Here is a 27,503-nt window from a genome sequence, read left to right as displayed (position 1 = left end):
TTACTTACCATCCATAGCCGCGCTGCCGCCGTAGAATAATTCTGTTAACTCAAACTTGGACATTGGATATTAATTTCTTGCTGGGCTCCACAGCAAAGTGGAAAACCGTTAAAGTACAACTCAAAACCACGTCTTTCTCGCTCTCTGTATCAGCGTAGCTACGCGCACAGTTGCTATAGCAACTGACAACAAAAAAAAAAACATTTCCCACACAAAGAGCAGAACATTCAGTCTGTTGCAGTAGTATGGTTTTAGGCTTAAAGTTTATTTTGCGACTATTAATAAGTGATTGATGTGGTAAGAGGAGAAAACTATAAATATATCGCTTCACTGGACTGTATGGCTAGCTCCATGGCTAGCTCGCTGTTACTGTCTCTTACTCTGCAGTTGTGGAGTCACAACGTCTGGGATCATGAGCGCCCCCTGCCATGAGGCAAGAGAACTGCCTGCCTCACCTCCAATCTGTTCTCTGGTTTCTGATCGCTCCTCAGCACACGAAACATGTTACCCAAACAGTTAGTGACAAAAAACACAGTACATTATATGCATAAGCTAAATTATGGAAAATCAGTTCATACGTTAAATGTTTTTTAACTATTTTATTGGCGACATTCAGACAGGAGGAGCATGCTGTCATAGAATGGCAGCCAGTGCAGTTAGCCAGAGGTTGATCAATCCCAGGTGAGGCTCAGCTCGCTGCTGCTGCTAAAACTAAATGAAAAATAAATACTTTATAGTACAAACCACAGGGTGAAAATAGCAATATAAATTATTTTATTATATATTATTTTTCCATGATTTTTCCTCTGACCACACGTCACTGATACTCATGACTATTTTCGTATTAGTATGACTTCTCAAATTTTGATTTTAATATCTTAATGATTTTTTAATCTATTTTTTTGCGATTTGTATTTTCACTGGATTCGTAATATTATTTCGACTTGCATTTCGACTGCTTTCTCGTAAAACTGATTATTCTTATAGTCATGAGAACAAAGTCGAAATAATCAAATTCTTGTGATATAATTTATTACAACTCATATTTCAACTTATCAAACAACTTTATAATAGTCAAAATATAATACGATAGTCGTAATAAGTCGTAGTATTAAGAACAGACAGATTACCGCTAAATGAGAATTTAGTTGAATATGAGAAAAGTCATAATAGGACTGTAGTTTGAAACTTCTCGTATTATTTCAACTTTATTGTCATTTTATTTTTTTAGTATGGCCCCAATACTCTATTGTACAAGGTAACAGGAATGTAGCGCGACATTGGACTCTTTCTGCACCACTTGATTCTGTTTTGAAGCAACATGCAAACAAAATGTTTATTTCCTGCCCTGAAAATAACTTCAAATTTCTTCATTTACGGTTCAGCAGGACTGCACTGGAACAACACACACGGTCTAATTATTCTCATCTTCCTCCTTTTGTCCTTTGTTGATTTCAGTTTTATCAAAAAAATAAATACAAATACAGTCATTAGTTATGTGTTGTGTTTGACTTTGCTTTTAAAATTGGGAACCAAAAAGACATTTTCCACACATCCGTAGGTGTTTACAACTGTGTTTATTGTATAAAGACAAGACAGCTGGCGTAACTGGTCAAAAACTCTGATTCTGTTTGTTTTTAAGGTAGAAAAAAAACTGGCTTGAACTACAGGACTCAATGAACAGCAATTAAAAAAAAAAAAAAAAAAAACAGGGATGGAAATTATATATAAAAATAAAGCAAATTACAACTACACAAGCGGCAAAGGATTACTCATAATCAAAAGGTCAGATTAAATACTACAGTACCAACACCTATAAAAATGCTTCATAATGCTCGGTTTCTATAGCGGTAAATAAAAGATGCTCACTCCGTAACTGAAAAGCAAAGAGCAAGAGAGGAGAAAAGGGGGAGTAGCGGTAAAAAGCATGCATTTGTTCTCCGTTAAGCTCAGTCAGGCTGTTTCTTCCTGTCTTCTCAAACTGTAGCCTATAAATATACACAAACGCCTCTTCAATCTGAGGGGGTAGTATGGACGCCAGGCATCCACATCTGATGCATAATCAATAACATTCATTACGAGTTTAGAATATCTATCATCTACCACCTCACGTTCAATGCTTAGTGAAAATAATCCCACATCGAACTGGATAACGACGCGTGAGAAACGGGAGGCTAGCGCGTTAAGACGGACAGGATCCATAGTTGGTGACTTAAACTGTACAAAAACAATAATAATGATCAGCTGCAGAGGTCAGAGGTCGCAGGTGTTAGGGGAAGGAGGAGTTGCAGGAGGAAGCTACTGGGAACCAGAAGACGAGCCTTGGCTGCCCTGTCCAGGGTAACCGCCGTACTGGCTGTAGTACTGGTTCCACTGGTTCTGGTTTTGGTAGTACTGCTGCCACTGCTGAGCGTACTGGAAGAAACGAGGGAGGAAAGAAAGTCAGATTTCCCTCCATAAAGGCTGAAAATGGTCAGACAGCTTATTGTACAGTTTGATCGAACTGTCATCATCTAGAACTGAAACGATTAATCAGGTTAGTTGTGATTAATTGATTAACTGAAGCATACAGACTCAAAAAAGGCCATTCACTAAAAAAAAAAAAAAAGCAAATATTATGCCAAAACTGTATAAAAATGTTTATATTTTGCACCTTTGTACAGATGATCTACACAGAACTCAAGAGGTAGTTTTAGCTTCACTTGTTCAAAATGTTTAAAAAGAAAATTAATCTCATATAAAGCACATTTTTCTGTCCTATTATCAATTGGTTAAATAAACAGACCAGCCTTATACGGAGGGTGAACAGTGCCAAATTATCGTAAATAACTTATGAAATAAATATTTAAATGTGTCGATTTTTTAGATTAACTTCAGACTTTTTCTAGGAAAAAAACAGAAATTTCTGAGTATGAAAGTTTAAGATTTGCTGGAAAAATATTCAGAACTTTTAAAATTCATGTAAAACATTTTCTACAATAAAATTGGACATTTCTGAGTTTCAAAAGTCAAACATTTGACTCTTCAAATTCAGAAAATTTCTCAGAGGACAAATTTTGACTTGAAACTCAGGAATTTCCAAGCATTGGTCTGGAAAATTTTTTAAAGATTAATCTCAAAATTTCTTTTTTTTTTTTTTTAGAAAATTTGATTTTTTCAAGCAAATTTCTGAGATTAATCTCAAAAGTTTTTTTTCCTAGAAAATTTCTGAGTTTTAGAAAATTTCTATTTTTTTCTAGTAAAACTTCAAATTTTCAAACTCAGAAATTTCAGGGGGGGCTTTCTAGGACATTTCTAAGATTGGTATTCAAAAAATAAAAAAATTCTAGAAAATAAAATTTTCTTCAAGCCAATTTTGGACTTTTCAAACTCTGAAATTTGTGCGATTAACCTAAAAATATTTTTAAAATTCCAAGAAAATGTCTTTTTTGCTAATTTTGGACTTTTTGATCTAAAAAAAGGTGTTTTTTTCTGGATAATTTCTGAGATTAATCTAAAAATTTCTGAGTTTTCCCTGCATAAATTTACTTGACTTAGGTTCAGTAAACATTTTCATCTGTGGTTGTGGAAGAGAAGTTGCCTGACCTGCTGATATTGCTGGTTGTAGCTCTGCTGTTGCTGCGCCGGTGGTTGCTGCGCCGCCGGCGGCTGCTGCTGGTGGTGGTTGTAGGTCTGTGCGGTCGTGGGCGTCTGGCTGTAGCTCTGGCTGTATCCTGGGTACTGACTGTAGCTGCTGTAGTAGTTCTGGTTGTAGCTGCCCTGGTTGTAGCCCGGGTTGTAGCTCTGGCTGTAGCCCTGCTGGTCAAAGCAACGCCAGGTTGTAAAACATTTCCGACTCCAGACCAAACCCCACCAGGTGAGGGGAACTGCAGCTACCTGGTTGTATCCCGTCTTGTTGTAGGAAGCGGGGCGGTTGTAGCTTCCGCTTGACTGCTGGTTGCGGTTGTAGCTGCCGCGTGTGTCCGAGCCACCGTCACGGTAACTGTTACCCCATCGGTTCTGGCTGTAGCTGCCGCGGTTGTAACCTGAGCAACAAAAAGACAAAATAAATAACAAATGTCCATCTTTTTAGGAAATAAATACAAGACAAAAATGAGATCGTCTGACATATTTTACTTCTTCGTCTCATACGTCTCGATCCCGACAGCAGCCATTTTGTCCATGTATCTTTTCTCGCTTGTAGGCAAGAGTTTCCACATATTTTCTTTTTGTTGGTCTCAAAGCGCTGCGCTTGCCTAAGATGGCGCGGATCACTTCCGGTTCAGACTTGTGGGAATTATACATTAGATCTAACACCTTATTTTTTTCCACTAAAAATACTAATCAGTTTTCCAAGTTCTGTGTGTTTAGTATGTTTTATTGTAATAATGAAAAATGTCAATAAAGAAAAGTTAAGCGCCTCACCTCCTCTGTACCCGCTGCCTCCGTCTCCGCTGCGGTTCTGGTAGCCGCCACGAAACCCGTCACGGTTGTCGTAGCGCTGGTAGCTGCCACCGCTGCCGCGTCCGCGGAAGCCGCCCTGCCTGTTGTCGAAGCGTTTGTCAGGCGGTGGGCCGGCTTTGCGGCCCTCCTCGTTATACTGCTTCAGCACCTTCTCGGCATCTTCGCGCTGCAGCTCAACAAACGCCACGTCCTCCAGGAAGTCGCACGGCTCCGGCAGCGTGAAGTTGGCTTGGAGGGGCGGCCACCCATTCGAGTGGAGAGAAACGGGGAGACAGAGACGGGGACGAGAAGGGGGGGAGGAGCGTAGTGAAGACCAGAGCAGCCACACCACCGGAAGACAAAAACGAGAAATAATTAGTACAACGCAAAGGCGACAAAGACAAAGAGCAGATAAAGAAAGCAAAGGGAACAAAGTTCGCCTCCAGGAGGAAACATTTGTTCAGACAGACAGAGAGGAAGGGGGACATCAGAAGAGACAGGGGACAAAAAGGACAACTAAAAAGTTGTAGTGAAGAGGGAACATCACCGCAAACCAAACACAGATCCTGGAACGGTTTTGGAAATCAACTCGAAAGGAAGCGACCTTTTAATGGCCGCCAATTGACTAAATTTGGTTTTCCAATCTGAACTGAACAGGAAACGAGTCTCGGTTCGCAGTGTGTTCGAGTCTGAATGGAAAGTGGCAGAAAAAGGGACAAAAAATAGGAATCAAATTTTTGTAAACTGTTTAAAAAAAAATGTAAAAAATAAAAAAGTAAAAGTCCAGGTCTGATATCTGGTGGGTAAAAGGGGGAGGAGGGAGGGAGGGACATCTTCCAAGTTTGATTTCAGAGACAACACAGAAAAAGTCAAATAAAAAAAAAAAGTAGATAGTTTATTTTTTTTTAAAATTATTATTATTATTTTTTGTTTTGTTTGTTTAAATTTGTTTCCACAGCATTCCTACCTTTCATTTCTAACACAGCATGATCGGGCACATCCTTCCCCTGCTCATTGGTTTGCTTTAATGTTCGTTCTTTAAAATCCTCGTCCGTGGGACAAATTACAATAGCCTTGCGTTGAAAACCTTCAAAAGGACGCATTTTTCGTCTCCTTGCTGATCCATAAACATTTGTCTAGCAATGGTGACAAGAAAGAAGTAGAAGCTTGTTTGTTATTGTTTACTTGTAAAGGCTTTCCACTGGGAGGAAGCTGGAACCCTGCAATAGTCAAGTGAGAGAGGTTTGGCTTCGGTATCAATCTACGGGTTTTTTGGTTTCCTCTCGTCACTCCACAGACTCACCTCGAAGCCGGAACCAGAACCAGAACCCAACGACTGCAGAGCAATGTTAGTTTATAAGGGGGGACCCAAAAAAACCCCCACTTACACTAAATTACATCATCTGTTTGGTTAGTTTAATAAAATATTAAGATGCACATCTTTCTCTTCAGTGATTAAAAGCAGATTTTGAGCATGTTTGTTGTTATGTCATGCAGATGCGATCACTAATGTTAATTATTCATGCAGTTGGTGTGCAAACATATAGATTTGATTTGAAATATTTAATATTCTGCTTGATAAAAGTAAATTGTGAGGAGAAAAGTCAACTATTTTTAACGCTTTATGACAAACCGAGTAAGAGGAATAGCCATGAACTTCTTGTTTACGTTTGTCATTTTTATATAAATATAAAGAACTGAGTAAACTCATAAGCACACAAATTATGTAAAATGTTCTGTTTTTAGGACTGCTTTGAAGTGCCTGATGAAAATTCAACGCTTGAACCTTTCAAAACAAACAGCAGAGTTTCACCTACTCAGACTTAAGAGTAAGACTTTTATCTCCACAGAAATGTACGAACGTCTTCCAGCCAACTGGCGATAACTTTATGCTTACTAATAAAGTTAGCTAGGTAGCTAGCAGAGGTATATTAGCGGCTAGTTAGCGGTAGCCTCAACCGTATCAAGGTACAGAACGTAATGAAGATGTCTGAGTGTGAATCAAACATTTGCCTGACTGAAAAGTCTCACGAGAAAACAAAAAACGAGCCCTGCCACGACAAAATTTAAGACTTACTTTAAAAAAAATTAATTTAAGAAATTTTAAGGCTGCACAAGTTAAAGACTTTAAGGATACACGGACACCCTGACCGTGTAACCGTTAATGCACATTAAAGAACAATGTTTTCAGAGTGCTTTAGCTAAAAGATGATATAAAACAGATTTTTTTTTTTAGCTTTATACTGTGTAAACATGTTATTCCCTTATCAAAAACACACCTGCAGTGTTGCTTTGATTCTTTTATTCATGGTTGAGGAATCCTTGAATTTTCTGTGGCAGCCATATCAAAATGCTTCCTCTCACAAAGCCCCTCTTTAGAGCATCAGTCCTCACTCAGCTCCTTCAGACTAGCGGCAGCAGCAATTAGCAAACACCTGGTGGAACTGTGCGACTGCTGAATTTAAAATACAAACTACGACTCAGTCCACGGCTGCCAAGAACGATTATAAACGGCACAATGGAGAAACGACGTGACGTGCAGAAGACAGAAGGTTGGAAAGAGTTGGAGATTCTTAAAGAGACAGTGGCCCAATTTCAAGGCATTAAATACAAAGTCAAATTACTTCAATGTTATGTTTGACATTTGCAACATTTTACTTAATTGAGTTATAAAATGTCACCATGTGCCAGGAAAATACATAATACCGGCCCTTTAAGTCCCAAACAGTTCAGTTACAGAGAAAATCTAACATGTAATGAAGAAAAGCAGAACGCATCACCTTAAAACTCCTAAATTAAACTGTTAACTTGTACAAATATTTGCTTAATAATTAATTTCAAGACGCAGAACAAGAAACCTCAGATTAACTTTTCTAAATGCAGTAGAACGATATGTTTCGATGACAAACCGAGGATTATGTTGACAGTCCGCCGATCGAACCCGGCTACGAACATTTCTGATTTACGTTCAATCCTGCCGTTAAATTAGCAGAGTTCATATCAAACAGGGTTGTAATGATGCCAGACTTAGCAATACTGGTTTAAAGAAATCAAGTAAATATTTTAACAATAATTAAGAAAGAAATAAAAAGCTAGTTTTTTGTTTTCAATAATTCAACACTGTTATAATAATCTGCACTCAGTCCAGGTTAGGGATGAGATTTTAATCTCATCTCCCCAACGCAAACCTAAAGAAACTTATAGCGAAGCATTCGGTCCAAACAGTTTATGTAATAATGTCAACTTAGAGAAGCATTAAAATTTATTGTTTCTCTCTTTCTATCAAAAACTGAATGATAAAAAGTCTTCAGTTCGGTGTGTTGGTCTCAACTTTTGTTGGAAGGACAATTTTGTTTACAGAGAATTTATAATAAAATTTATTGGTTGTTTCTGTTTTATTTATTTAACATGTCTTCCACTTCCTTTTAAATGTTTATTAGAATTTAAGTTTATGGGATGTGCTGTGGTGGCGCAGGGGTTAAGCACAACCCACATAAGGAGGCCTTAGTCCTCGACAGCTGCGTCACAGGTTCGATTCCCGGCCTGGCGACCTTTGCCGCATGTCTTCCCCCTTTTCTCATTACCCACTTTCCTGTCAATTAACTATCAAATAAAGGCCACTAGAGCCAATAAAACCTTTAAACAAACCAAAAAAGAATTTAAGTTTATTGAATTTTGAGAATGTGTTCTTGCCAATATGGTACTTGAAAATGGTCTTTAAAAAAACAATAATATCGTTTATCACAATAACTTTAGTGATAATTTATCGTGTAGCAAAATTTGTTACCTTGACAGGTCTACCAGAGTACTTTGTGTTGATCAGACTAAGTCAAAATGATTCAGAATCACAAGCTGGGAAACGGATATGCAACCTGAATGGACATGTCGCATTTTATCCAACTTTTACGTAGCACTAGGGCTGGACAATAAATCAATATCAGTAGATAATACATGTGATAGAATATTCAAAATGTAGAATATTCACTGAACTCCGATCCAGAATCGCACAGCATTCTGGGAGATGTAGGCAGAAGAAAGCTTTTAGCTAAGCAGCCAGCTAAGTCACGTTGGTGGCACCAACCAGCTAACTCTCTCACTCTTTGGTTGCCTAGCAACAGCCTGCTGGGTAACAAGCAGTTTAAAGTTCTCCCCACCTTGGTTACCTAGCAACCACCTGCTGAGTAACTTGCGCAGCAGTTTCAAGTTTCCCTTCATAGCTGCTTAAAAATAAGAAAAAAAACATTTGGCAGAACTTCAGATATTTAAGAAAAAAATCTTTAATTTTTTTTAAAGATTTAAAAAATCATCCCTATGTGAGACATTAGGAATGGGCGATGTAGACTTACAGTTTAATTACAGTATTTTATGTACTGTTATAACGATAAAAGCAACGATAAGAACTATATTACAATTTTTTTAGGTATCTCTATGGATGCGACTGCATTAAACCGCAACAGACACAAACAGTGGTCTTGAAAATGTTCCCATTTGTTTGTTTCTTTAGGACACCAGTCACATAAAGAAATGCGATTTGTATAAATGAACTGCTTTTAATCACATTTTAAAAATTTGATCATTGGTGTTCTTTATGGAATTAAGGAGAAAATGGTAGAAACAATCGAAACAAAACGGATGGTTTTGGGTGTTTTTAAAAATCATTAACCGGAATCCATCGTGACAACAAGAAATTAATTACGATAAATATTTACATTATATTTTTTGCACCAGAAGAAGCAAGACGTCCATTGTTAAATCTGGACATAAACAATAGCTTATAATTATAAAAATTATGGAAGAGGTTTGTGCATCACACTGCTCTTAGCTCTGACTTGCATCCAAACAGACTTCTCTACAGAAACTGCCGTTAACGCGCCACATATGGCCGTTGCTATTAGACTTATTCATTAGTTATCCGTACAGCGCGCTGCCGTGTAACGTCAATGCTCTTCTTCTGCGTTTTTCCTGGTCGCGTTGGGGTCGTAAACGGTTCGCAAACGTCTGATCGCATTTCATGAGCAGAATAAACGACAAAAACAATAAATGGGATCTCAGCAACAAATTCAAATTTATCATCAAGATTTGCTGTGTGAACAAAACTTAACAGCAAAACTTTCATTGGACGTCAACCATCAAGACACTTAAATGTTGGTTGCTATAGCAACGCACAAAGGTGCAGCAGCCATTGCAGTTTACCCAATTTCATTACAGTTAATGTAATTCCATGTTTTTATAATGACAAAGATTATTATTAAAATAGCTCTATCAGCTAGTTCTAGTGTTAAATGACTAATCGGATTCAGAAAGTCAGTTAGAAGGAAAACAAACTGTAATGTGCAGCTTTACGTCATAACAGAGCTAGTAAACAAATAATTTTTTTAAACACCTTCCTATAAAGGTAGAGGAAATTATGACTCAAACGCCAGGCTTAAATTAAAAATAACCACGAATATGATCAGTGTGTGCATAAACTGTCCCAACAGCAATTAAGTTGAGTCTGTTGTTCCAAGGCACATTTATCATTTCTGTATCCATGTAAACAACATTAAATGTTGCTCCTTCTTTGCTTGTATCCGCTTTTTAGCGCTCATAGCCTTTACTTTGTTTTATTTGTACAAATATGATGAACTTCCGGTTTTGGTTTGATGCTTTTATTTTGATAGGACAACTTCCGCTGTATACATTATCGAACGGCGGCTTATTGGCAACAAAGACAAGTTTGAACAAATTTGATAAAATGCATCTGCTATAAAGGTATGTTATTTTGTAAATAAGTATGTTTTTAATATTGAGCTGTTCAAACTGTGAATTTGTTTTTTGTATACAAAACTAGAGTGTAGTTTTTAGATTATAGTTGATATTTTTAGTTGTAAACGTTATTTTTAAGTTACGAATGTTTGGACTTTGAGAGTGTGGTGTTTTTTTGTTACAGCTGTTAGGGTGAAACTATGAGTTTATTTCCATTAAATCATCATAAAAGCAGCATGCATGTAAACAAATTTATTGGTCGCTGTTTTAGAACATGATGCTTGATTTCCCATCACCTCTTAGAAAGCGTGCTTCCAAAAATACAAGCAGGTAACAAAGAGAGTCATTTATGTAGAAATTAATCAGGAAGGTAAGAGAATAATTTGACACAAAACCTCACAGATATTTAATTATAAACAACTACACTACTTTCTTTTAAGATCTTTAATTGAAAGAAGCATTTTCAGGTACAATATGACTAAATTGATCAATTTAGGATGAATATTTTTCTTCGTAAAGAGCCAAATAGTAATTAAAGTAGTCCTAACTGAAAGACATAGCTACTCTGACGGGTCCCCTCCCTTACCTTCACTCACCTTTGCCTTCGTACGAACGCGAGTCGCATCCCAGACAACGACAAACATAAACAACTTACCTTCACATACTCACAGTTTCCACAGAAAAGCCACACTAGACCCACTTACCTTCACACACTGGCTGAGCACAAGGATCTGAAAATCCAAACGCTGTTAGTCACTACTTACCTTCAGGGTCAATTAATTTAAAAATTAAAATAAAAAACACACTCAAAAAGCTCCATCTTTCTCACTTAAAAGTAGCTTTTAAGAAAAGCTATCAACTCTGGCTTATTAAATTAGCAACAGAAGGTGTTTTTCTTACTCACCAGGCAGAGCTTACTTGTTTCTCAACATCTTTACAAAGTCATGGTTTACTTGTACATTTTTCACAAGACAAACAATACTGTAATATGACATGAAATAGATAATAGCAAAGTGCAAATATACTGAAAACATGACATTATTCTGTCGCTTATGACAGCCATTAATCATTTTCTGTTACACGACAAGCAAGTGACAACAGGGTGATCAATGCTTCTTCTACTCTATAATACACAGAGACCCCCTGAAAGATAAATAAATAATCCATTAGAGAGAAAGTGATCATCAGGGCACATTGACTCACTGTGGTGAGTGTCAGAACCACGTGGAGGAGGAGGAGCAGTACCTGATCCAGGATGTAGTTGCGCCTCTTGCGCGCGGCGATCTCGATCAGCCGGTTCAGACACTGGGTGGCCTGCTGGATGAGGACATCCCAGCGCCCGGCGTAGTTCTTCTGGCGCCGCAGACCCATCACCTGACAGGAAACAGGAACATACAACAGGCTTAAGAAGAAAGGTGAGGGGCTTTTGGTTTGTTGACCAAGTTTACTTGTATGACATATTTCAGCTTTAATTAAATTCTAAATTTAATTTTAATTACACTTTAAATGTAATTTTTATTCAATTTTAAATGTAATTTGTATGTAATATGTACATTTAATTTTAATATTTAACTTTTTATTTAATATTTTAATTTAATTTTAGTATTTTTTGGTTTAAGTTTATTTCTATAACATATTTCAGCAATTAGATAAATGTAATTTAAAATTTTATTTTTTATCAAATTAAAAATTTTATTTTTATTTAATATGTACATTTCATTTTAATATTACATTTTTCATTAAATATTTGAATATACTTTTAGTTTATTTTTATTTATCAACCAAGTTTACTTGTAAAACATATTTCAGCAACTAGATAAATACTTTTCATTTTAATTTAATAAGCAAATAACATTTTTATTTAATATGTACATTTAGTTTTAATATTTAATTTTTAAATTTAATTTCATATTTCAATTTCATTTTAGTTTGTTAATCGTTTATTCCTATAACATTTCAGTAATTAGATCAATTCAATTTTAATATTATAAATTCAATTGTAAGTTAATATGTAAATTAAATTTTAATTGTAATTGTAATTAAAATTAAATTAAAATGCGATATACAAATAAAATTGGACTGATCATGTTTCAAAAGCAACTCTAAAGATCTGAGTTTTTCATCTAGATTTAAAGGCACTCAGTGTTTCGGCTGTTTTGCAGTTTTCTGGAAGTTTGTTACAGATTTGTGGTGCTAAGCCGGTCAGTGATTTATAAACTAACGGAAGTATTTTAAAGTCTATTTTCTGAGCTACAGGAAGCCCCTGTAGGGACTGTAGGACTGGGTGATGTGCTCTAACTTCCTGGTTTTAGTCAGAACTCCAGCAGCAGCGTTCTGGCTCAGCTGCAGCAGGAGGATTGATTTTTTTAGCCAGACCTGTGAAGATACTGCTGCAGTAATCAATGTGACTAAAGATGAACACATGGATGAGTTTCTCTAGATCTTGCTGAGACATTCGTCCGCTAATCCTGGAAATGATCTTCAGGTGATAGAAGGCCAATTTTGTAACCGTCTTTATGTGGCTCTGAAGGTTCAGAGCCAGATTTCAGGCCTGATCTCTAGTTTCCAGCTCTACTAACTGTTGCTATGATCGTCAGAGCTGACCTTCATCTTGTCCATGATGGCGTTTGTTCCCAGGATGTTGTACTTCTTGTCTGGGTTCTCCTCGGCGTGCTTTATGGCCCATGTGGTTTTTCCACAGGCAGGCAGACCAACCATCATCAAAATCTGAAACAAGAAGTAAATAAAAGCTGATATTGTATTTTTCCCCTCCAATTATTAATTATTTATTTAATGGCCAACACTTGAAGAGCAACAAATCCCCAAATTCACTTTTTTTCCAGATAAGCTGAATAGACTGGGCCTTAAGGGTTCTGTCTTTATGTTTTTGTGTAATTTTTTTTAAAAGGGGCAGTGATATGCATCTTCCAGGCTATTTCACAGCACAATCTAGTAATTATACGTCACTTTCAGTTGTTATAAAAATACGGTACATTTATAGCTGGAATGAAACTATTGTCAACTCAAATGGGTTGAGCTTGATGTAGCTTTAGAGCCAGGGCTATTTTATTTATCGGAATAAATATGTAATAGTACAAGAATAAAGTCGTAAATAATCCAAAATTAAGTAATAAACAATATGAGAATTAAAACTTGAATAACACTTCTCATTAAAACTTTTACAACTTTCTTCTAGTATTCTTGAGTCTCATAAATCAAATTAACTTTTTCACTTTGACTCAAATATTCTGTCGTAGACTCATATTCTATTTTCTCAGTAACTCCATCAGTATTTTTTTTCTAGTTATTTAACTCCTGTGTGTATTTAACTAACGCCACATTAGCAAGCCCTCACCTCGCATTCAGATTTGTTGGCAGGTCCCTTCGTGCCTCTGATTTTGTCCTCCATGGGAAGATCATGGAAGAAGGTGTATCCCTCCTCTGGGGGGAAGTAGGGCTCCCTCTTCTGGCCAAAGTTGAACTCGACGGCACAGTTTTTCACCAGCACATGGGGGAAGAGCGCCCGTCCTGCCAGCGCCTCCTTGGTGGTCCGGAAAGCAACGCCCAGGTTCACTCCGTTCTTTAAGAAGCCCATCGTTACCTCGTCGCTACTTTCAAAATCCTGCAAGTAAAAAGATGGGAAAACAGAAACAGCCATTAGGGTGCATTACACAGAGTTTCGGTAGGTTCTACCGAATCCAATTTAAGACTTTTGAAGACCATATGAATGTAATTGAAGATCTGTATCACGATAGAAACATACAAAAAAATTGCATATTTTATCTAGTAGTAGTGCCCGACTTCTTTGCACAGAGTGCATGTAGCAAATGAGCGCTGTCCAGTCAGTTCACACTTACAAAAAGGCTAGTTGGCTGACTAGCAAGGTGTATTAGCAGCTAGTTAGCATATCAACCACCTGAGTCACAGAACTCAATGAAGATGTCTGCATGCGACTCAAACTTATGTGTGACAGAAAAATCTCACGGAAAAAAACGGCAAAAAATATGAGATAATAAATAGTAATGCCACAACAAAATTTAAGACCTGGGACTGGTGTATTTAAGGCCAGCTTACATATTTTCTAACTAATTTAAGTCATTTTCAGGCCTTCATTTTAGGTATACGATTTTAGGACTTCCCCTATTATAACAAAAATATGTATACATTCACAACACTTATAAAGAACAGAGGTGGGTAGAGTGACCAAAAATTGTACTCAAGTAAGAGTAAAAAAGTATTTTGTGAAAAGTATACTTAAGTACTGAGTAATTGATCAAATGATTAATCATTTAATATTTAAAAATTACATAATCAGACAGACCAAAATATAAAGCTACGTGGAAATTTTGGTATTTAAAGGACCAAAATGGCAATAATTTATATAAGTAACAATATTACAAAATAACAAAATCAGACAAAAGAAAATTGTTTACAAATCAGTTTCTTTCATTGAAAAACTAACAAAAACTGCAGGTGTGTCTGTGTCTGGTAAGTTTTTGGTTAAAACATGTTTGTTTTTCATTCAGTGGGTAGAAAATCCAGAAATTATACTCAAGACTAGAAATACTTCATAAAAAAGTAAAAGTAAAACGCAGTAAAAAATACCCAAAAAAGTACTTCTTTTCCCCAAAAGATTACTCAAGTAAATGTAACTAGTTACTACCCAACTCTGCTAAAGAGTAACGCAGCATCATCAGATTATTCTAAGCTTATTCAAACGTGTTACTTACAATGTAGCAGCCGATTATATCATTTTCACCAAACTTCTCGCCGTAGTCTGCAAACTTGCAGTCACTAGATTTCTTCCCCGTTCCTCCATATCCGAAAGAAAATGGCTCCTCGCCTGCAGGAAACAAAAACATTTTCCAATTCAGAGGCAGACAAGTAAAGTTTATTTCTAAAGCACATTTAAGCAACAAGGCAGGTCAAAGTGTTTTACACAGTAAAAACATCATACAGTAATCAATCACAAAACTATGAATATAGCAGATGCACAGATCCACCAGGTGTTTGCTAATTGCTGCTGGCTAGTCTGAAGGAGCTGAGTGGGGGAGGAGCTACATCTTGAAGGCGGAGCTACGTCCAGCAAGGCGTTTTTCACAGCTGAATGGTTGCCATGGAGAATAAAGGATTTCTCAAACATGCGTGAAAGAATCAAGTCAACACTATGTGAGAATAACATTATGAAATGATATAAAGTTTAAAATAAAAAGTTTTACATGACACTGCCCCTTTATTTCTGCAATATTTTGCTTAACCAACTTGAAAGTTGCATCATAAACATTCCTCCTTGTGTTTTCTGGTAGCCAATCAGATTACGTGACCATGTAGATACTAAGTAGGAGGGATCTGAGGATCGGACCTTGAGGTACCCCACATGTGACGAGACAAAGTTTGTATCAGACACCATGTTCATTGTTGGCGTTCTCACCAAGCTGAGTGCTGCAGTTGTTGAGGGACCATCCGATCCGAACCACATGCGGGTCGGGCTCGCTGCTGGGCAGGTGCTTCACAGGAATTTCCTCATTAATCTGAGGAAAACGTAACAAAATGACACAAAGGCTGAAGGAAAATGGAATTTAGAAAATGGAAAATTTTCATTATGGAAAATGAAAAAAGAAGAAATAACTGCTTCACTGTGACTTACCTTCATCTCGTAGCAAACACGACCCCGAGTGATGCCGTGGGTCGCTCGAGCTCCGGCCCACAGGTAGGCGAACCCTTCGATGGTCAGAGGATAACCACTGTACCGATCCCTAGACACCTTGAAGTGCAGGTCACAGTTATCTGACAAAAAGAAAGAAATGTTGTTTAAAAGGTTTTAACAGGAGGCCATGAATAAATCTTTATTTCATGAAATGAGAACCAGGTGTCTGAAACAAAAACAAAGTTATTTTTATATTCTTTGAAAAACAGAAAAATACATCAACATGACTTACATTTAGCTACTGTAACTAAAAACAAACTCCAAAAATAAGCCGGTCACAATAAGCAATAAATCAATTACTCGCATGATAACATAAGATCAATAGTTTCCATTTGCAGTATTTATCGTTTTCTTTTTTGTCTAAATACTGGATGATAAAAGTCTAGTCTGGTGTTTTGGTCTCAACTAAACCTTTTATTTGAAGGACCATTTTGTTTACAGGGACTTCATAATTCATTTTATTTGCTGCTTTGTGTATTTATTTTGGATATTTAAAACGCTGTCCAGTTCCAGTCCAATAAACTTTAGAATTGAAAGTTTTTTGGGGTTTTTTTTGAGAATATGTTATAGTATTATTATGCTGCTATTACAATTACATTACTTGAAAATAATCTCAAAACAACTATAATATCATTTATCATAATAACTTCTGGAACAATTTATCTTAAAGCAAAATTTGTTGTCGTGGGAGATGAATATTTTTTAAAGGACAATTTTGTTAACAGAGATGTCCTAATCTAATTTAATTGGTGGTTTTGGTTCTTTTAGGTCATTTTTTTTTGGTTAATTAAAATATCTTCAAGTTCCAGTGTTAAGTGTTCTGTACAAAATTAAAGTTTTTTAATTTAACGGCCTTTGAGAGGGCAAACTCTTATTATTATTATTATTATATTACTTGATAATATTGTTGTTTTGAGACAAAACAACATTATAGTTTAGCACAACAATTTCTGGGACAATTTATCATCCAGCAAACCAACATACTTCTCTAGTACAGAGAGAAATGACCACAGAAATTATCTGGTAAATAAATTTTCCTGCAGAAAATAACTGGGAACAAAACAAACTGCATCCTGACACCATTTAAAACTCAGAACAAACAACCATACCAAAGGTTTGGTTTTCTGTGCACCTAATAAATATAACTTACATGTATCAATTGTCACCATGGAGTCATCGACGTTCTCCTCTTCGTCTTCAGCAGGAGGTTGCGGTGTGCGAGATCTGCTCAAAAACACGAGCATAAGATCATGAGCCTTGAACATCTTTAACTTCCTGTTTCGTTGGCTGAAGAATATCGATGTGTAGCTCAGCTACCTCTTCTCCTCGCGGTGCTCGTAGTAGCCGTAGCTCCTGTTCTCCTCGTGTGGCCTCTTCCGGCTGTTCCCGCCTTTGTTGTCCTCCGTTTTGATTTCGGCCTGGTCTTGCTGTTCTGCTTCCTGCGCTGCCTGCTGTTCGTCTCCAACTGGCTCGGCCTCGTCTTCTGTTTTGATTTCTGTTTTAATTTCTAAAAGATGAAAAAATAAAATAATGTAAGAACTAGGGATACACCGATTGCACCGATTCTGGCTGATCGCCGATCTTTAAAAAGCCTGACCTGACAATTACGATTTTTGACTGACAACGATTTTTTTTGTCTGTAATGTTGCTAAATATTTAACAAGAAAATCACTGAGTTGGAAACAGTGGGGTAACTACTGCCAACTGCAAACTAGGGGTGCACCAATTTATCGGCACAGACTTCCTTAGTGTTGGGAGATTGGCCACATCGCCCGATCTTATCCACCTCAACAAAGGTCTAAAAATCAGCTGCTGCCCTCTTCTGCTTTCCTGACTGACACAACGGCCCACCAGTTCATGTCTGCATGTTTGAAGTTACCAATAGCAACTCTACTGTTTCCAATTCAGTGATTCTCTTGCTATATTTAGTGACATTTCAGACAAAACAATTTGGTATGAGCTAAAATCAGAATCCAGAGAACTGCAATTGGTTAACTCGTACTCTGCAAACATCACCGGATGGGCCGGTCTGTCAGTCAAATGTCTATCAGGAGAGCAGAAGACGACAGCGGATGGCTGATAAATCGCTGCACCCTTAGCAAGAACCATTAACAGTTTAAACACTTTTTTATATAAATACAATATTTAGCTTGTGATCAACCAAAGATGTCAAAAAATAATCTGCTAATAACCATTTGAGTTGTCCTCGAAGTTCGTCTCCGCCTTGCTCTCCTCCTCGGATACGGCGCTCAATCTCTGCATCTCTCCGTTACCGGAGTCTGAAGTTTGCTGACTTTCGTACGGCTCTGCTTCTGCCTCCTCTTCCTCGTAGTAGCCACCCGAGTCTCTGCCCTCGTCTTCCTCTTGAGGGTTATCGCCGTCGCCAGCATCATCCATGTCATCGCCTCCGTAGTCTTGATCTTCTGATTAACGAGAGATTAGAAATTGGTTGAAAGTTTAGAAAAACAATCCAGTGATTGGAGACCTTCTACAGAACATTACACTGCAGATGTAAATATTAAGTTTTAGATTCACAAGCTAGGAAAAATCAGCATTTGCAGTGTATGGCTAATAAAAGGTGGTCATTTTGATCAAATTACAGGTAATTGATTTGCAAACTGCATGAACAGCATCACTCCAAAACACAACTAATCAGAAAAATCAACACTATTTAATAAAAACACACAACAACAAATATATGTCACGACAGATTTAAAAACAACTTCAACTAGAACAAAAGTTTATTGACTGAACCTATAATATAAGAATAAATAGTCAAACTTTTAAAATAGTCAAAGAAACTAAAAATCTTGGGATTATTCTTGAAAATAACTTGATGTTTTGCAGAGTCAAAACAAGTCCTAGTGTTTCTGTTTCATCACATCAAGCTGATTTACTGTATACGCACTCAATAATTTTGTTCCACATTTCTTGCTGTATATCAGTTTTGTATAAGAAACCTAAAACATGGCATCAACAGATACAAACTATTTAAATTAGGAAATTCTGGGGGGAAATTTAGCATTTAAAAGATGTTTTTAAATGTCTGGATAATCAATTGTGATCTTTATTTTCTGATCAAGAAGTAAAAACGAACATTTACATCTTTCATAAAAGACTAAAAAATTATCCAAGTCTGGATTGCTCATATGGAGAAAAGTAGCTAACTTTATTTTAACACTGATCCAATAATTTTGTTTACAGTTATTTATTTTAGGAGCTCACTAGCTGCAGTTTTCCTGCACATCACCAATCTTTAAAACAGATGATTGTTTTTGTCGATTTTAGCCAATATAGATTTTATTTTTGTTTGAAAAGTTGCTATGTTAGCAACATTGGGTGACTATTGCTATCGTGGCCTGGTGAGCAGTTCCATCTGTCAGATTTTCACATGAAAGTATCGGCCGATCACTCAAAATTAAAAAAAATATGGTCCAAATTTATTGTGGCACCCCTAATTTATTAACCTCATTGAATTTAAATTTATAACACAATGCATCTGGTTTAATGTGTTTGTACTGATTTTAAACTCTAGTTAATAGATCTTAGGTCAATTCATGTCAATAAGTGCTTATAACTTTTGGAGAATATAATAATCATACAACTAACATAAAGCATGTTTATGTTAAAAGGAATCTGTACCTTGTTGGTCTGGAGCTTCCTCCTCCTCCTCTGGGGTTTCCTCGTCGTATTCCTCCTGGCCAGTTTGCTCCGAGGTCTCCTCCTCTGCCTGAGCCTCCAGGGCGGCTTTCAGCCTCTCCATCAGATCCGCCTTCAGGCCTCTGGTGTCGAGGCCGCGGCGCTGGAGCTCCTCCTTTAACTCATTCACTTTCAGTTTTTTCACGTCTAAACTCATGGTTGCTGCGTACGGTAAACTCTCGAGTTTGTCGTCTTTCTTAAGTAACAGAACAAGAGAGAAAGTAAAAAAACACACATGACGGTTAGCCACAGTTTACAAAGTGGTACTGATTTTCAAACTGATCAATTCTGCGCGGTTTCTCAGCTGAACGGGATACGTAATGGTGTGGCTAGGCTATGCTAAGCTAACTAGCAGTGCTGAATCAACTCTACACACATTGAACAGTTAATGTTCGTGGGTAAAACCCGACGGTACATAATTACAAAATGGATGTCTGTAGATATGCTTATTTAGGTAAAAGCGCTCGCTAGAATGCTTCTAATTCAAGCCCTCACTGCAAACCGCCACTGTACGGCTAAAGACGGTAACCTTCTAAGCCTAGCATTAGCTTAAACACCGCCAAGCGATGCAAAACAAATGCATTCAACACGGAGAAACAAGCCTCTTTAAGTCACACCGGCTTTTCATGCAGGCCCTGCTGTCAGTGCATCGTGTAGACGGTATGTAATACAGCTATAAAATAAAATATGAAGAAAAATAAAACTGAGGCCTACCTCCTTTGACGCGAGCTGCGCGGGTAAGTCCGGGTAGGAGTCTGAAAGAAACGCTAGCGCCCCCCAGCGTCACTAACTTGAGGGTAAAAAATCGGCGCATGCGCAAGGCGGAACAGCAACAACTTCAAGTTTCACCAGCTTAAAGGAGCCCGAAATATGGGCCAGACAGAGTTTACAATGGGATATTTGTGGAAAATTTAAAAACAACATATTTTTTACTACATCTAAAATACTACATACTAAATGTAGTGCTAGTTTTATTTTAACTTATTAAATATTGTAACTGTTTAGTTAAAATATATTAAAATGTATAAATAGGCTACAAAGACCTTTTAAATGTATCCATAAAATACAGATAAAACACTATAACTGTTTATACGAGCCTTACAGTGACCACACAGGCCAACAATGAATACAAAAAAAGACTTAACACAAATTAACAGATGTTTATTTCACACCTTCATTTTTCCAGCAACAATTACAAACAGTTTACAGCGGCCAGTGATCACAACTAGAATCTATTAGAAACTGTAGCAGGAGAAGTTTCCAAAAAATAACATCTTGATATGGTCGGATGCTTGTTTTGTCTGATTAAAACTCACTCAAATCAATAAAATGTGAAAATGAGAAGTTTCCAGATAATGTGCTGTGATTAACGGATATTAACTGTAAGGTAGTGTGGGGCTGTACAAATTTATGCACAGTAATATTTATAGTAAGCATGCAAAGTCGACCATAGAAGTTCACTATGAATATCATAGCAATGCCATTGTACAACCACTTGCTCAAAACTTGAGCAGATGACAGCGCCGCAGTGCACTTCCCCCAGCTTTGCAGCAGGGGGCGCTGTACACCTGACGGTGTTGTTTCGGTGTGCGTTTCCTCCTCCACACACGGTTCCAACAACCCTGCGCTGCACAGGTAACATCCAGTCACTTTGAGGAGGGAGCTGGTAAGGAGTGCAGCAGCCGGTTGACCTCTCTGAGCTGAGCGTCCAGAGTCTCTGTGGAGAGCGACAGCTCTGCTACCTGAGTCTGTAGGCTCACGATGGTGTCGTTCAGCTCCTCCTCCTTTCGCCGAGAGTTGGCAGCCTGCCTGCTGTACTCCAGCACCATGCACCCGCCGCCGATGAAGAAGATGATGGCCTCGCCCAGCAGCTCGGCGCCCAGCTCTGCTGCGGCCTCCTCGTTCAGGGGCTTGATGCTGGCGCCTTTAAACCCCATAATGCGCATCTTCGTCCTCATTTCAATCCAGTGATAAACTGAGAAACACAAGGAGACTCTGAAGTTAAGCCTTTCAAAGGGGCAGCAGAATGTGTTTTGATTTGCCACTTCATAGCAAATCAAGTAACTTTGTTAACTTCAGTTAAAAAATGTGACTTAAAATCGGAGTTGGGCAGTAACCACTTACATTGACCCAGTTACATTTACTTGAGTAACCTTTGAGGAACAAAAGTACTTTTAGGGGTATTTTTACTTTTACTTGAGTAATTTTATTATAAAGTATTTCTGCTTTCACTTGAGCAAATTTCTGGATTTTCTCCCCACTGAATGAAAAACAAACATGTTTTAACCAGAAATCCACCAGACACAGACTCACACCTGCCGTTTCTGTTAAAGTTTATGAAGTTTTTATATTGAGAGAAACTGATTTGGAAAAATTTTTTTTGTCTGATTTTGTCATTTTTGTGTTACTTATACGAATTATTGTCATTTTGGTCCTTAAAACACCAAAATTTCCACTTAACTTTATATTTGGTCTGTCTGATGATGTAATTTTTAAATATAAAATGATTGATGTTTTGATCAGTTACTCAGTACTTGAGTAAACTTTTCACCAAATACTTTTTACTTTTACATGTGTAAAAATATGTTGAAGTAGTTCTACTCTTACTTGAGTACAATTTTTGGTACTCTCTGTCCTCCTCTGCTTAAAATAAATTTTACTTCCCGATTTAACATCTTGAAATTTTGCCTGTTCTCTTAAAAAGCTAAGTCCCATCCAGATTTCTCAAACATAGACGAAAGAATCAAAGCTACACTTCAGGTATGTTTTTAATGAGGGAATAACTTTATAACATGATGTAAATCTCAAAAACATAGTACTGCCCCTCCTGGATTATGGAGATGTTTTATATACGAATTCCTTGACCAAATGCCTTCAATCATTGAATACTGTGTATCATTGTGCCTTAAGGTTTGCAACAGGGAACAGACGTCTTACACACCTTTGTGAGTTGTGTGCAAAAGCTGAATGGCCTCCTTTAAGCGTACGGAGAAACAAACACCTGATGATCCTGATTTATAAAACTCTACTCGGCTTGGCTCCAGCATACTTAAATTCTCTCCTACAAATATCTGTTACTTCCCATTCTTTACACTCTAACATTTTTCTTTTGGCATGTTCCACGTGTTTGAACAGAAAAAGGGAAGCAAGCATTCAGTGTGGAATCAGCTCCAGTCTGAACTCAAGATGTTGGATCTGATTTCATTGGATTTATTTCTAGCGGTTCTTAAAAACATGCAACGTGATTCTATTAACCAGTGCCATTGCTTTTAAATTGGCTTGTATTTGTTTTAAACTTGTGCATATGTATTAATTAGTTTTTCTTTTGTGTAACCAGGTGGTTGTGTGTTGCAGACTTCTGCTCAGGTCCCTCTTGAAAATGAGATCTTGATCTCAACCTGGTTAAATAAAGGAAACTGTCCTTTTAACTGGACTACACAGACTGAAAAAAACCCTTTGGTGGAAAAAACCACCTATGCAGAGCAGTAATTAAGAAAAAACTGCAAAATAATATACACATTTTGCATTTAAGATAAAATAAAAAAACACCTTTGTCCACTTGAGGAGTTTCAGCCCAAACTCCTCAAGTGAAATAGTTTTAGCTTCATTACACGCAGACGGCAGTATTTTCTCATTAGGTGAATTGATTATATTCAGGAGAATCAGAATAAACAGGGCTGGATTAAAGTGTACGTCACACATTTAAAAATTTTTCCTGCGCATTATTTTCCTGCCACTTTCTAACTACAATTGTGTGTAAAATCCCAAAAATAAATTGAACGTTATGGTTCAAACGCCCCGAAATATGAAAAAGTGTGACTACTTTTGCAAGAACGGTAAATGAGGTGTAGATAGTAATAGTATGTTTAGGCTCTCTATCAGTTGTAGCAGCTTTTTGATTGAATGTGGCAAATAAGAAGCAGTAAATAGACATATCTTTTTTTAGTGTTTTAATCAGGCTGAATAATTGTGGCTCGTACTGCTTCTGTCCTGTCATGTCCTCACAGTAAGTCTTTTCAATGACAAAACAAGAACCGCCCACTTTCAACCATGCTTGGCTCTCATTCGTCGAGCAGAACAACTCTCAAACACGATTGGATGCTTCCTCACGTCAACTTAAATCTCATTGGTTATGTCAGCTTTTCCTGCTGTACCAAACCTCCGGGTCACTGTCAGTGAAGTGCAGAGCAACAACAGCCGTTAGCTCGGTTACTCACGCTGCGCCGGCGGCAGGCAGACGTAGGTTTTAAAGAACTCGCTCCTTCGAGCCCCAGCTTTGATACGGTTCGCCACAGGCTTGCTCATCTGCCTCACGCCGAGGTAGAGGAGCTTGGCGATAGGGAAGGCACCGACAACCATCTTGGCGGAAACACTTCTCCCACAGTGAGAGTGCGTAGAGGATTACGTGATGACGTTTGACTGTCGACATTACGTCACAGTGGGTGCGCTTCTTTTACAGCTAGCCGGTGGCTAAATCGGATGAAAGTGACGACCAGCCGGTGTGGGAACTGTTTTTGTTTGTTTTACCATCATATTATACTGTTAACCTCCAGAAAAAGACGTAAATATGTAAATAAATAAAATATGAACTACCAGAAATCACCTCTTTAAGATCACACAGGCTATAGCTGTGGCTATGGTTCATGATATACTGATCATTTATTGAGTTTATCAACAATTTAATATGTTCTTTATCTTAGCACAAAACAAAATCTGTTATTTTTTATTTCATTCTCGTGGTTGTAGTGGTTCTCCTTGGTGGATCTGAACAACAGATTCCCAAACCTTGGGTCATTGCACCGACCGGATGATTTCCTAGCTACATTCCAGTTGTACTCAGAAATCCCAGGTTGGAAAAACCAGCTGGAACACCTTCCGACGTAATATTTTCCACTGGGAAACTGGGAGCAATTAAAACTAGAAATGGGCAGATTGATCCAAAATATCGATAATATTGATGCCAAGTCAGTATTTTAGCATTTTAGCGTGTACTAGCGTGGTAAGATTTTTCTGTCTACTTTTAAGAATATAAAATATATAGATTTAAAAATGTACTTTTTTTAATAGTGTTTACAGACATGTTCTATGTCTTGAAATTTTATTTTATTTTCATATGATAGTTTCTCAAATCTACCTAAAAAAACATTTTCTTTTGATTTGTTACAAATACTAATGTTTTGCACTTTGTTTTAGAAAAAAATGCACACTGTTTTGTTTTTTATTGTTTCTGTTTATCATTTTATTGAAGTATTTGTAGACACCTTCAAGTCTTTTCCAAATTTTATTCTAGGTTTTAACAAACTAAATTAAAGGAAAAAACGCACAAAAACATCTGAAGTTTGATGATATATAAAACCTAACTCATAAAAAGTAATTGGTATTAATATCAGGGATACTGGCCTTGTATTTAGTTGATATTGGGTCGCTATCAAAATATGCAGTATCATGCACCTTTAACTTCAACTTACCTAACTTATAAGATCAACTTTGTGCTTCATTATGGCTGATCCTCAAATCAACAGTAGTAACATGTGGTGGAAACACATTTATTTCACAAGATGTACATGTCATGCAACTAAAAACAGAACTAATTAAAATGTGTGTTTGCTTATGGAAAGTAAGCTTAAAATTATGTTTGTAAGAGGAATTGTAAGCAGTGTGTAAAGGGACATCGCCATATTGAAATTCTGACGCCTGTTCCCTCCGCTCTGACGTGAAACCCAGTTCTCAGTTACTGGAACGCAACCAGTAAACCAAAACATAAATGTGTAATTTTTCAACAAAGCCTGGTGAGTTCATTCATTTAATCAGACAATAAGCGTGAATAAATAAACGCTAGTTCACCTTCATTTGTCTCCTTTTTAGCTTTGACAAGCCTTTAAACCAGCTAATCTGAAGAACAAACAGCTTATTCAATCACTTACAATAAATGTGACTAACTTGGCCTCAAGAAACAAGAAACAACCAAGGTGTCATTTGCTGTTTACCTTATATTACAAATTTAACTGGTTTTTTTAACTGAACCAAAACACAGAATTCTGCAGCACATCTACTTGGTAAGGTTGTCATAGTCAAGCTAGCATAATTTACCTACTTCCCTAATCATTGATATTTTTTGTAATTAAAACCTTTTCCTAACCTTGTTATCTAGTTGTTGTTCTGTTAACCACTAGTAGAAAAGCACTGCATCCCTTTTTATTTTATATATCATGCGTACATTTAAGATTTAGCGTGTTATGTTGACACCTTAACAGCAATAAACAACAGTAATCATCGTCAGTGATCAGTTTTTTTCTGTCCAGCGGGAACTTGTGCATGTGACGTCATGCCGCGACATGTCTATAATTAGAGTGGTTTATGTTATCTTTGGCTATTGCCAAAGTTTAAGACACTCTCTATTTTCTCTTATTCTCCCCATAAATAGACAATTACTGTTGGCATTAGCTTCAATTCAATTCAAATTTATTTACCGTAATCAAGGACAGCACATTAAACAATGCTACATATTGAAAACAGAGCCCCTGTTGTTTTATTCTTGGGTTTTCTAGCTCCTGGCTAATTAGCAAACACAGTCTTTGGTTGGACCTTCACTTTTGCCTGTGAACGCAGCGCTAAGTGTCACCCTTTGTCCCTGACTAAGCCTGATCAGGAACAGCTCCACCAAAGAGCAAATGAGTCAGAGAAAACAGCCTTCCTGTTTATTCACCATGGCCACTTTCTCATATATAGTCATATAAAAACACACCTCTTCTCGATTTAGTCTCTCCCTTTAAGCACAACAGCAGTTCAGAAAGACTTGTGATCCACTTTGCTGCTACTCTTCTCACCTAGTGCTTCAAACTGAAATACCACATTACAAGTAGATTTAAAAATCAAAGCAAGTGTCTTTATTTAACTTTTCAAAGCAATTAATGTTTTCTATTAAAGACAGTGGGTAGGTATTAAGTAAAATTAACTTTTTTGAGCTTTTTTTCTTCTTAAATCATGTTATAATGTTATTCACTCATCAATAATGAACCTGGAGTGTTGCCTTGATTCTTTCATGCATGCTTGAGAAACCCTTTAATCTCCATGGCAACCATCCAGCTGTGCAAAACATCTGGTTGGACCTAGCCCCGCCTCTGAGGCGCAGCTCCTCCCCTACTCAGCTCCTTCAGACTAGCCAGCAGCAATTAGCAAACACCTGGCGCATCACCAGAGCTCGTTATAGGAGCTACTTCTCAGTGAAATACTGGTGAACCGTTGTTAAAGGGTTAATGGAGGAACAATGTGATGACGTCATGAAAGCGGAGCTTCAGAAAGAGCAGGGGCCTCATGTATAAAGCCTGCAGCGCCATATTTTACGCACAAGTTGGCATGTATAAAAATTTACTTTGCGTCAAAGTTTGTGCAAATATACGTACACTTTTTCGCTGGTGTGAAAATGTGCAGCAGCCACACAAACTTTTCTGTGAACAATATCACAATATATATATTTTTAAGGTGATCGAGGTGTGTATGCAATCACACGTATATAAGTAGCTGCATCAAGGTGAGCCGCTACCTGTGGAGCTTTGGCTCTGATGGAGAACATCGGAAAGGGAAGGATTCAGAGGGAGCGATTGATCAGAGATCATATTGATCTGCTGGGAAATGTTGATGACGGTTTATGAGCGTTTAGATTAATCCAGACTGATCATCCTGGAACTCTGAGTAAAACTTAAAGAGCCGTGTGGTACCGGTACCGGTACCGGTCCAGCTGCAGTCATCCTTCAGTCATCCAGTCGCCGCTTTGTGAATGCGCCTTATGGACATGAAGCCTCTACTATTTAGAATAAACGTCCACATTCCCACTCAGAGACTCGCTGCCTGTCTTTAAATCCCGGCTGAACGTTCTGCTGTTCAAACAGGCATTTCCAGGATCTCTTTATTTTTTTAATTTGGATTTTTT

At 37.4% G+C, this 27,503-nt stretch overlaps 2 protein-coding genes across 5 annotated transcripts; both read right to left on the bottom strand.

The window, feature by feature from the left end:
• Positions 1-1,558: 1,558 nt before the first annotated feature.
• Positions 1,559-20,402, bottom strand: LOC116737646 (heterogeneous nuclear ribonucleoprotein U-like protein 1). 3 transcript variants are annotated; one of them, XM_032590958.1, is made up of 16 exons: positions 20,288-20,402; positions 19,517-19,765; positions 18,067-18,297; positions 17,192-17,381; positions 17,025-17,098; positions 15,815-15,954; positions 15,599-15,698; positions 14,898-15,010; positions 13,523-13,789; positions 12,772-12,894; positions 11,413-11,541; positions 5,390-5,558; positions 4,405-4,671; positions 3,877-4,025; positions 3,586-3,798; positions 1,559-2,415 (listed from the first exon to the last, which is right to left on the bottom strand). In XM_032590958.1, the coding sequence occupies exons 1-16, from the start codon at positions 20,385-20,387 to the stop codon at positions 2,299-2,301; spliced, it is 2,631 nt and encodes an 876-aa protein (XP_032446849.1). In that variant the 5' UTR covers positions 20,388-20,402; the 3' UTR covers positions 1,559-2,298. The 3 variants fall into 3 exon arrangements, with proteins under 3 accessions (XP_032446849.1, XP_032446850.1, XP_032446851.1); XM_032590959.1 differs by having other exon boundaries at positions 3,586-3,795; XM_032590960.1 differs by having other exon boundaries at positions 19,517-19,769; positions 20,288-20,345.
• Positions 20,403-20,713: 311 nt separating this feature from the next.
• opa3 (outer mitochondrial membrane lipid metabolism regulator OPA3) lies at positions 20,714-23,986 on the bottom strand. 2 transcript variants are annotated; one of them, XM_032545022.1, is made up of 3 exons: positions 23,791-23,986; positions 21,216-21,548; positions 20,714-21,182 (listed from the first exon to the last, which is right to left on the bottom strand). In XM_032545022.1, the coding sequence occupies exons 1-2, from the start codon at positions 23,930-23,932 to the stop codon at positions 21,220-21,222; spliced, it is 471 nt and encodes a 156-aa protein (XP_032400913.1). In that variant the 5' UTR covers positions 23,933-23,986; the 3' UTR covers positions 20,714-21,182; positions 21,216-21,219. The 2 variants fall into 2 exon arrangements, with proteins under 2 accessions (XP_032400913.1, XP_032400912.1); XM_032545021.1 differs by having other exon boundaries at positions 20,714-21,548; positions 23,791-23,985.
• Between the last annotated feature and the right edge of the window lie 3,517 nt (positions 23,987-27,503).

Source organism: Xiphophorus hellerii, chromosome 18 (assembly GCF_003331165.1).
Source record: "Xiphophorus hellerii strain 12219 chromosome 18, Xiphophorus_hellerii-4.1, whole genome shotgun sequence".
NCBI lineage: Eukaryota > Metazoa > Chordata > Actinopteri > Cyprinodontiformes > Poeciliidae > Xiphophorus > Xiphophorus hellerii.
Note: the sequence above shows the minus strand (reverse complement) of the source record. Positions and strands in the feature narration are given on the sequence as shown.

Bases quoted from the DNA above. Each gene is read 5' to 3' on its own strand.
- LOC116737646 (XM_032590958.1), bottom strand. From the start codon at position 20,387: ATGCGCCGATTTTTTACCCTCAAGTTAGTGACGCTGGGGGGCGCTAGC. The intron at 19,766-20,287 runs GTAGGCCTCAGT...TACTTAAGAAAG, and splicing joins CGCAGCTCGCGTCAAAGGAG to ACGACAAACTCGAGAGTTTA. The intron at 4,026-4,404 runs GTGAGGCGCTTA...TTTGTTGCTCAG, and splicing joins AGGCAGCGGGTACAGAGGAG to GTTACAACCGCGGCAGCTAC.
- opa3 (XM_032545022.1), bottom strand. From the start codon at position 23,932: ATGGTTGTCGGTGCCTTCCCTATCGCCAAGCTCCTCTACCTCGGCGTG. The intron at 21,549-23,790 runs GTGAGTAACCGA...TGTGTTTCTCAG, and splicing joins CTGCCTGCCGCCGGCGCAGC to TTTATCACTGGATTGAAATG.